This window comes from Salvelinus sp. IW2-2015, linkage group LG16 (assembly GCF_002910315.2).
Source record: "Salvelinus sp. IW2-2015 linkage group LG16, ASM291031v2, whole genome shotgun sequence".
Taxonomy (NCBI): Eukaryota; Metazoa; Chordata; class Actinopteri; order Salmoniformes; family Salmonidae; genus Salvelinus; species Salvelinus sp. IW2-2015.
The window spans coordinates 36720831-36731179 of record NC_036856.1 but is presented as its reverse complement, the minus strand read 5'-3'; the positions used below and the strand labels follow the sequence as shown (position 1 = coordinate 36731179).

At 44.9% G+C, this 10349-nt stretch overlaps 1 protein-coding gene across 1 annotated transcript in view; it reads left to right on the top strand.

Moving 5' to 3' along the window:
• LOC111975489 (low-density lipoprotein receptor-related protein 8-like) overlaps positions 1-10349 on the top strand; it is a 73510-nt gene that overhangs the window by 11601 nt on the left and 51560 nt on the right. The window contains exons 4-6 of the mRNA XM_070447438.1: positions 2100-2225; positions 3415-3774; positions 7486-7561. Coding sequence (XP_070303539.1) covers positions 2100-2225; positions 3415-3774; positions 7486-7561 — 562 coding nt within the window. The remainder of the gene's footprint in view (positions 1-2099; positions 2226-3414; positions 3775-7485; positions 7562-10349) is intronic.

Genomic DNA, 10349 nt, shown 5'->3' with positions numbered 1-10349 from the left:
CCCTGTCCCTCTCAGACAAGCCTTGAGATAGAGTACCAGACAACCTGTCCCTCTCAGACAAGACCTGTGAAGGTAGAGTACCAGACAACCTGTCCCTCTCAGACAAGACCTGTGAAGGTAGAGTACCAGAACAACCTGTCCTTCTCAGACAAGACCTGTGAAGGTAGAGTACCAGACAACCTGTCCCTCCAGACAAGACCTGTGAAATAGAGTACGCAGACAACCTGTCCCTCTCAGACAAGACCTGTGAAGGTAGAGTACAGACAACCTGTCCCTCTCAGACAAGACCTGTGAAGGTAGAGTAGCAGACAACCTGTCCCTCTCAGACAAGACCTGTGAAGTAGAGTACCAGACAACCTGTCCCTCTCAGACAAGACCTGTGAAGGTAGAGTAGCAGACAACCTGTCCCTCTCAGACAAGACCTGTGAAGGTAGAGTACCAGACAACCTGTCCTTCTCAGACAAGATATGTGAAGGTAACAAGACCAATCTAAAACCTTACTTCAACACAACAAAATGGCTCTCATTCCCGTTCAGGGTTTCCGTTAGCCAGTAATAGCAGCTTTGGCCGATAATTTTTTTGAAAACCTGATGAATAAAGTGCACCGGCCAAATGTCCAGGAGAAGAAAATAAAACATTGTGAAAAAATACGTTTTAGCCTCTTCATGTGATGACAATACCAGTCTATGGAAATACGTTTTAGCCTCTTCATTGATGACAATACCAGTCTATGGAAATACGTTTTAGCCTCTTCATTGATGACAATACCAGTCTATGGAAATACGTTTGACTGGTCATGCTTATCGGTCTTTAGGTTAATTTGCGTAATTGAATGGAATTTAATTGGCGCATGTGTACAGTATATTGGTAATGTATCTTATCACATGCATACAGAGCCTTTGAGTGGAAAATCTGTCAGACAACGCGAGAGCTGCTCAAACAGCAGATACGTAGGCAACAGAAAGCAGGCTTTATCAACATGTCACATAACACTTTGCAGTGAGCTGGAGGCAGTATGCATTTTGAAAACATATACTTCATTGTTTGAAACCTGAACATTTTACTACATATTTTGAGGCATGTCTTACCTTGCTTCAAAGTAGCCTAGACAAAATCAGACCATATCCGTYGAGGGCAATTCTTTTATATAAACTTTCTCTCGTTGTCCTGTAGCCAAAGGCACAATCCATGTCATATTAGCAACCCATGCTAGTTGTTACATCTCCCTTATTTCAAAATGTAGAATTTATATTTTCATCTCTGTCACATGAAGCCACTTGCTTGTGCGGTGCCCTTTTGTCAACAGTGTTTTCCCGCTAACTGCATTATGGAAGGAACATTCTTGCCTACTGCCTTTGTGTGCATCGCTTATAATGTATATAATAATAGTTTATCAACATTTTAAGCTAAACTTTCTTATCTGTTTCAGCTTAACGTGTTTTATTTATTTAGCCTAGGCCTACTGGTTGTATGAATTTGGAATCTATCATCCACAAACTGTCCCAGACTGTTCAGAATTGGCTATTTTTTTTCTCGCCAAGCTGACCAATAGAATAGGTCAACTTTTCTGCTATGGGGGATTGACATTCTGTAAGCTAGTGATTTTACTGTTCATTACTCGTCTTGTTGGCTGAGGAAAAGTAAATGTGGGTAGTTATTATAAAATCTTCAAAGTGTGCATCAGAATTCAGTAAGAAGTACCACACATCATTTCATCCTCGACTTGTTCTGTTAATATGAATGACCATAATCTACATGTGATTTCTGTCATTCTGAGCAGCGTGGGTGGACGCCCTAATCAGGTTACCCAGTGCATATGGGTTTGGTAAATTGCTCAAATGTGCGGTAAATTAAAATGCTGCCGGTCAAATGTCCGGGCGGAACACATTTTCCTAACGGAAACCCCGTTCCTTTCAGCCATTACAACATGACCAATGATTGCTCTCTAATCTCTTCCACATTCCCTGCACCTCTTCTACTCTCTCTTTTCCGACCAGTACTTAGAGATATGTCTACGTACTTCCCATCCCCTTGTTCTCCTGTCTGAGTGGAGACAGAGTGTCCTGTGTTACTGATGGATGTGTGACGTCTCTCCCCAGACATAGATGAGTGTCAACAGCCTGACTCCTGCAGCCAGATCTGCATCAACTACAAAGGAGACTACAAGTGTGAATGTTATCAGGGCTATGAGATGGACCCCAGCACCAAGACCTGCAAGGCCGTGGGTAAGAGAGGCAACCCGTTATGTCCCTGGCAACCACAGAAGAGACACACACACACACACACACACACACCGCAACTCAGCAACACCACAGTCTATTCTCAGGCCGTCCGATATGAATGGTGGTTGTTTGTATGCAGGACTAGCACGGCACAGCCATCTGAGGTCTGTAACGCAAATATTTACCTTCTGCTTCTCAGGGAGGTAATGAAAAGAAAAACATGTCCACCTTGCCTGGCAGGGTGCTGTTGGACACAGCCAGGTATTGTCCTTCTCCGTGACCCATGGTTAACACTCCAGCCTGGGCATGAATAGAAATAATGACACTGGTCTTAACTTGGGGGCCTGGGACTTATCTCTGACTGTGTAGAGAAAGACAGTGTTTTTGGTTAGCATCATCATTCTTAGGTTAGATCATTACAGGGCAAACTGACGCGATAATGAGGAGGCTTAAAGGAACTGGCTTAAAGGAACTGGCTTAAAGGAACTGGCTTAAAGGAACTGGCTCGGCTTTGCTCTAAGTGGCGTGAAAAACGACATTGATTACTTCCCGTCTGAGAAGGCACGTCTTTGTGACTGTTAGAGAGAGCATACAGAAAGCTGGGCCGTTTATTATTAGAGCGGAGGGGAGGGTGTGTGTTATTAGAATAGCTCCTTGGTTGTTGAAGTGAAGTGAGCGCTGCGTTCTGTGGGGCGCGTCAGTCCGTATTGTTGATTGCAGCACAGAAAGACAGAGACACACCATTCTTATTTCTGCAGTGGTTGATTTACTCTGACTTGGGAAGAAGGAGGCAGAGGCGCCTGCTATGTGATGCTGAGGTGATGTGGATTTAATGAACCTCCACACACACTCTCACACAACCTCATACATTCACAGACATACACATCAACAGACACACAACCTCATACATTCACAACGATGCACACACTCACACAGATTTACAGACAACACAATCACACTCACATTCCACTGCGGTAGATTTGTTGGGTTCACTCTCCTGCTCTACAACAGGGGCTGACAGCTGAAGCGATGATGTCGTTAAGTAGATCACACTGAGCTGGAAACCGAAGGCTTTATTTGTGATGTTCAGGGAATGCAATACCATTATTACCCTTCATCCAATCACACAGAGATTAGAGGGCTACTTTCTACTGTCACTGACCATGTCTGAATATTGTCTTAACTTGGAAAGCCCTTGGAGGCAGGATGGAGAAAGCCCTTGGAGGCAGGACGGAGGAAGCCCTTGGAGGCAGGATGGAGAAAGCCCTTGGAGGCAGGACGGAGAAAGCCCTTGGAGGCAGGATGGAGAAAGCCCCTGGAGGCAGGACGGAGAAAGCCCTTGGAGGCAGGACGGAGAAAGCCCTTGGAGGCAGGATGGAGAAAGCCCTTGGAGGCAGGATGGAGAAAGCCCTTGGAGGCAGGATGGAGAAAGCCCTTGGAGGAAGGATGGAGAAAGCCCTTGGAGGCAGGATGGAAAAAGCCCTTGGGGCAGGACGGAGAAAGCCCTTGGAGGCAGGATGGAAAAAGCCCTTGGAGGCAGGACGGAGAAAGCGTTAGAAGAATACTCATTTGACATACTTTCTGAAGAGTTTTACTAGTTTTAATTGTAGCTACAGTGCCACGCATAATAATGTAGACAGGAGTCTCCCATGTGCCTTTCTAGTTAATGTGAACGGTGTAGAAGCTAATTAAAAGCACAACTCCCAGGTTGGTGGCATCATGTTACGTTCATCGCTATAAGCCCAAGTATTACCATACAATGTAGCAAGTTGATTCCACAAGTCATTTCACCACACTAAATGTTTTATTGTGTTTACCATGGGTGCAATATCACTCACTAAGAGTGAAATGACTCACTAACAGTGAAATGACTCACTAACAGTTAAATGACTCACTAACCGTTAAATGACTCACTAACAGTTAAATGACTAACTGATTGGCTCTCACCATTTTCCTTTGTGCATCCTCCTCTTGGTCCTCCTCTGTGTCCTCCTCTTTGTCCTCCTCTGTGTCCTCCTCTGTGTCCTCCTCTTGGTCCTCCTCTGTGTCCTCCTCTTGGTCCTCCTCTTTCCCTCTCCTTGCCTATCTGTCTGCATCTCTGTGTTTTTTTCCTCAGTCCCCATTTTTACTGTTTCTCCCTCACTCTCACTATGCACCCTTTTCTCCCTTTAGGCGATCTCCCGATATAAATATATAACAGTTCCCAGTCTCCTTCCCAGCAATTGTTAAAAGACAGGCAGCAATGGGGCGGCAGGTAGCCTAGTGGTTAGAGTGTTGTGCCAGTAASCGGAAGGTTGCTGGATCGAATCCCCGAGCTGACAAGGTAAAAATCTGTTGTTCTGCCCCTGAACAAGGCAGTTAACCCACTGTTTCCCGGGCGCCGAAGACGTTGATGTCGATTAAGGCAGCCCCCCCCCCGCACCTCTCTAGGACAGAATCTAGAACAGAGACTAGAACAGAGTCTTGGACTGACACTAGGACAGAGTCTAGAACAGACACTAGGACAGACACTAGGACAGAGTCTAGAACATACACTAGAACAGAGTCTAGGACAGAGTCTTGGACGGACACTAGGACAGACACTAGAACAGACACTAGGACAGAGTCTAGGACAGACACTAGAACAGACACTAGGACAGAATCTAGAACAGACACTGAACAGAGTCTAGAACAGAGTCTTGGACGGACACTAGGACAGATTCTAGGACAGTCTAGGACAGATTCTAGGACAGTCTAGGACAGATTCTAGGACGTACACTAGGACAGATTCTAGGACGGACACTAGGACAGAGTCTAGGCTAGGACAGAGTCTTGGACAGAGTCTTGGACAGAGTCTTGGACGGACACTGGGACAGAGTCTAGGACGGACACTAGGACAGAGTCTAGGACGGACACTAGGACAGAGTCTAGGACGGACACTAGGACAGAGTCTAGGACAGATTCTAGGACAGAGTCTAGGACGGAACTAGGACAGATTCTAGGACGGACACTAGGACAGAGTCTAGGACAGAGACTAGAACAGACACTAGGACAGAGTCTAGGACAGAGACTAGGACAGAGACTAGTACAGAGTCTAGGATCATCACACGACCAGGGATGGATGGGCTTAAACATTCAGCGCTCTCTGAAGTCGTAGTCTGACATGGATCTAATATAATAAACATGTAATCTGAGTATAGTTGCCTGTATTGGATGGAGTTTCAGTATGACATGGTGACTTTGGTTTGACAAGACAGGAACATTCTGCACAGATTTGTCTCGTGGATTTAGTAGAGAATAGAAAGAGTGGTGTTTTCTCATGAGTATGACAGACTACACTTCTTAAAGTTGATTGTAGTCTCACTGAATCAGGGAATGTATCAGCCTTGTTGTCTCCAGCTGCTGGCAGACATCTATATTCTCCCAGGCCACGTTAACGATCCCAGAGAGAATACACCTACTTTGATCTTCTGTCGACTAACAACTCAGAATATTCCCTTTTTTTTCCAAAATTACAGTGTTTACTAAGTTTTTTTACATAACAGTAACTAGCTGTACTGTACGTCAAATCGATTCCTCAGGCCTGGCTGCATATCTGTCTGGCCTTTCAAAGCGTATCTTAATTGGCTGACAATGCAGGGCTGAGTTATGGAAGATTTAAATGCATGGGGTCTGTCCTGTCATCACACATGCATGCACGTGCACACCCACACGCTCACACACACACACACACACACACACACACACACACACACACACACACACACACACACACACACACACACACACACACACACACACACACACACACACACACAGACTGTTTGTCAGAGTGGAGGGGTCTGACTCTGCTTTAACACAGGGAAGAGAGAGCAACTACTCTGTAGAATGGCGCTATTTGATGATGTCACCGGTCCTGAATGAGGGGCTAGGGGCTGTGTTGACAGTGGAAGTAGGACATATCTTTCTCTCTCTCTCTTCCTCTCTCCATCTCTCTCTCTCTCATCCTCTCTCTCTCTCGCTCTCTCTTTCTTTCCCTCTGTCTATCAACATCTATTTCTCTACCATTCGCTCTCTATCTGTTTGTCTCTCCCTCCCTATGTATGCTACCACTCATTCTCTGTATTCTCTCTCTTTCTTTCTCTCTCTTTCTTTCTCTCTCTCTCTTCTCTCCTCTCTCTTCTCTCTCTTGGTCTCTCTCTCTGTCACTCTCTCTCTCTGTGTCTCTCTCTCTCTCTCTCTCTGTCTGTCTTTGTCTCCCTTCCCTAGTGGGAGAGCGGCTGAAATTGATTGGTACAAATCCAGAAGACAGGGAAAATGATTGAATCCTGACTCGCAGTGAAAATGAAAATATTTGCTCCCTGTGCAGTGTCCCATGGCGGCCTAGGACTGAGAAACTCATCTAGGTGTGGCGCGTGCAGGTGTGTGTGTGCGTGCGCGTGCCGTGGTTCGATACATGGAGCCAACTCAGAACGCCCTGGCTTGATGGGACAAGTTGTGTCACGCCCTGAACATAGAGAGCTTTTTATTCTCTATGTTGGTTAGGGCGGGGTGTGACTAGGGTGGGTCATCTAGGTGATTATGTTTCTATGTTGGCCAGGTATGGTTCCCAATCAGAGGCAGCTGTTTGTCGTTGTCTCTGATTGGGGATCATATTTAGGCAGCCATTTCCCCTTTGTGCTTTAAGGGATTGTGACTATGTATAGTTGCCTGTGAGCACTGTAGCAGCTTCACGTTTCGTTTTGCTATTTTTTGTTACTAGTTTCACCTAGTAATAAAAAGATGTGGAACCCAGATCACGCTGCGCTTTGGTCCAATTATTATGACGATCGTGACAAGTTGCCCAAGTTGTCTTGAATTTGTCCGGGATGAGGAGGGAGGGAGATACGACTCTATTAGTCTCCCATKTCCCATAGTAATTCGTTATGGTTTGCATTGCAAATGAGGGCATAAACTGGGTCAAGACGCCAGCAGAGTAAGTAGACCTTTATGTAGTAAAATAAAGGTTAAATAAAAATAAATAAATATGACCTACAACACTTTTAACAACACATTACTCAACACTAGTGAGACTCGTGTCGCCTACGGTAGGCCTACAGTATATCTACAAATATTTTTTTATCTCTACATGTAGGTCTCCTGATTTGAACCCGATCGAACTTGTTGCAACTTTAGTGTAGTTGAAATAATAATCTCCATGTTTGCCTGGATTGTGACTCCATCTCGTTCCTCCTTCAACTCCGCCAGTACCGCCTGACTCTCGTTCCTCCTTCAACTCCGCCAGTACCGCCTGACTCTCGTTCCTCCTTCAACTCCGCCAGTACCCAGCCTGACTCTCGTCCTACCTTCAAACTCCGCCAGTACCGCCTGACTCTCGTTCCTCCTTCAACTCCGCCAGTACCGCCTGACTCTCGTTCCTCCTTCAACTCCACCAGTACCGCCTGACTCTCGTTCCCCCTTCAACTCCGCCAGTACCGCCTGACTCTCGTTCCTCCTTCAACTCCGCCAGTACCGCCTGACTTTCCGCCAATGACATGACTCTCCTCCAATAGTTACATTTAGAGGATTGGAGGATTCTAAATTAATATCTAAGGGGCATTTTTCATTAGGATCTGTGAGAAAATCTAAGGGGCTTTTATATAATTAGAATGCAGGGTTAATAATAATAATAATCACTTTGTTTAATAAATAACGATATTTTGGAGATGATTTCATTTCAAATAACCAAAAGTGAGCAATTGTAATCTGAATAAAGGGAAAAAGTCCATTCTTGAACATGGAGGGAAACATTCTTACTAATTTGTAAATAAAGCCAGTTTGATATTTAGAATGATTTATTTCTGTTTTTAGAGGGAGAGGAAACCAAAAGCCCACCGTGCATATTTTTCGGAAATTCGTCAATCCACATGTCAAGTGAAATTCCCGCATTGTATTTACCCAAGTTCTCTCTCTCAACTCCAGGACCACCAACAGTTTTTGTTGTTGTTGCCTGATGCAGGACTCTAGTGCCATAAGAGAGACTCTCAGACTGAAAACTGCTACAGTTCAGACTACCGATAGATGAGCGTTCTAACTCCCTCTTGTAATAGTGTGGTGCAATGACAGAATGCCACCATCTACCACTAACGGTCGCAGCATAAACTCTGAACTTTAAAAAGGAAGAACCACTGAGTGTACAAAACATGAATAACTCTTTCCATGACATAGACTGACGAAGGAATACAGGTGAAAGCAATGATCCCTTATTGATGTCACTTGTTAAATCCACTTCAATCAGTGTAGATGAAGGAGAGGAGACAGGTTAAAGATGTATTTGTAAACCTTGAGACAATTCAGACATGGATTTTGTATCTGTGCCATTCAGAGGGTGAATGGGCAAGACAAAAGATTGAAGTGCCTTTGAATGGGGTATGGTAGTAGGTGCCAGGTGCACCGGTTTGTGTCAAAAACAGCAGTGCTGCTGGATTTTTCACGCTCAGCAGTTTCCTGTGTGTATCAATAATGGTCCACCACCCAAAGGACATCCAGCCAACTTGACACAACTGTGAGAAGCCTTGGAGTCAACATGATCCAGCATTTCTGTGGAACGCTTTCAACACCTTGTAGAGTCCATGCCCTGACAATTGAGGCTGTTCTGAGGGCAAAAGGGAAGGGGGAGTGCAACTCATTATTAGGAAGGTGTTCCTAATGTTTTGTACACTCAGTGTATGCAAAGCTTTCATCAAGGCAAAGGGTGGCTACTTTGAAGAATCTAAAATCTAAAATATATGGTACACTACCGTTCAAAAGTTTGGGGTCACTTAGAAATATCCTTGTTTTTGAAAGAAAAGCTCATTCTTTGTCCATTTAAAATAACATCAAATTGATCAGAAATACAGTGTAGACATTGTTAATGTTGTAAATGACTATTGTAGCTGGAAACGGCAGATTTTTTATGGAATATCTACATAGGCGTACAGAGGCCCATTATCAGCAACCATCACTCCTGTGTTCCAATGGCACGTTGTGTTAGCTAATCCAAGTTTATAATTTTAAAAGGCTAATGGATCATTAGAAAACCCTTTTGCAATTATGTTAGCACACCTGAAAACTGTTGTCATGATTAAAGAAGCAATAAAACTGGCCTTCTTTAGACTAGTTGTGTATCTGGAGCATCAGCATTTGTGGGTTCGATTACAGGCTCAAAATTGCCAAGAACTGAAGATTTCGTACAACGCTGTGTACTACTCCCTTCACAGAACACCGCAAACTGGCTCTAACCAGAATAGGAAGAGGAGTGGGAGGCCCCGGTGCACAACTGAGTAAGAGGACAAGTACATTAGAGTGTCTAGTTTGAGAAACAGACACCTCACAAGTCCTCAACTGGCAGCTTCATTAAATAGTACCCGCAAAACACCAGTCTCAACGTCAACAGTGAAGAGGTGACTCCGGGATGCTGGCCTTCTAGGCAGAGTAGCAAAGAAAAAGCCATATCTCAGACTGGCCATTGCCCATCTTAATCTTTTCTTTTTATTGGCCAGTCTGAGATATGGCTTTTTCTTTGCTACTCTGCCTAGAAGGCCAGCATCCCGGAGTCGCCTCGTCACTGTTGATGTTGAGACTGGTGTTTTGCGGGTAATATTTAATGAAGCTGCCAGTCTTTCTTTCCCTCCCTTCTATCTCTCTCTCTCTCTCCATTTATCTTTCTCACTCACTCAGTTTCTCTCTCTGTCTCTCTCCTCTTTTTCTCTCCTCTTTCTATCTCCTACTCATCCTCTCTCTCTATCCCTCCCTCCCCCTCTCACTCTCTCATGAAGCATTGTACAAACCCCATCTTGGCCAGGGAACAGAACAGAGCTACAGAACAGAGCTACTTGAGATGGTGATTCTGTGAGGTTGAGAACTACTCATGGAAGGGTAATACCAGAGAGGGTCAGAGAGGAGAGAGAGGGTCAGAGAGGAGAAAGAGGGTCAGAGAGAAGAGAGAGGGTCAGAGAGGAGAGAGAGGGTCAGAGAGGAGAGAGAGGGTCAGAGAGGAGAGAGGGTCAGAGAGAAGAGAGAGGGTCAGAGAGAAGAGAGAGATTGCTGTGTGGCAATGAGTGAGAGGTCTACTCTGCACTCTCCTTGAGAACTATTCATGTACGGTCCGACGACGTGTGTGTGTGTGTG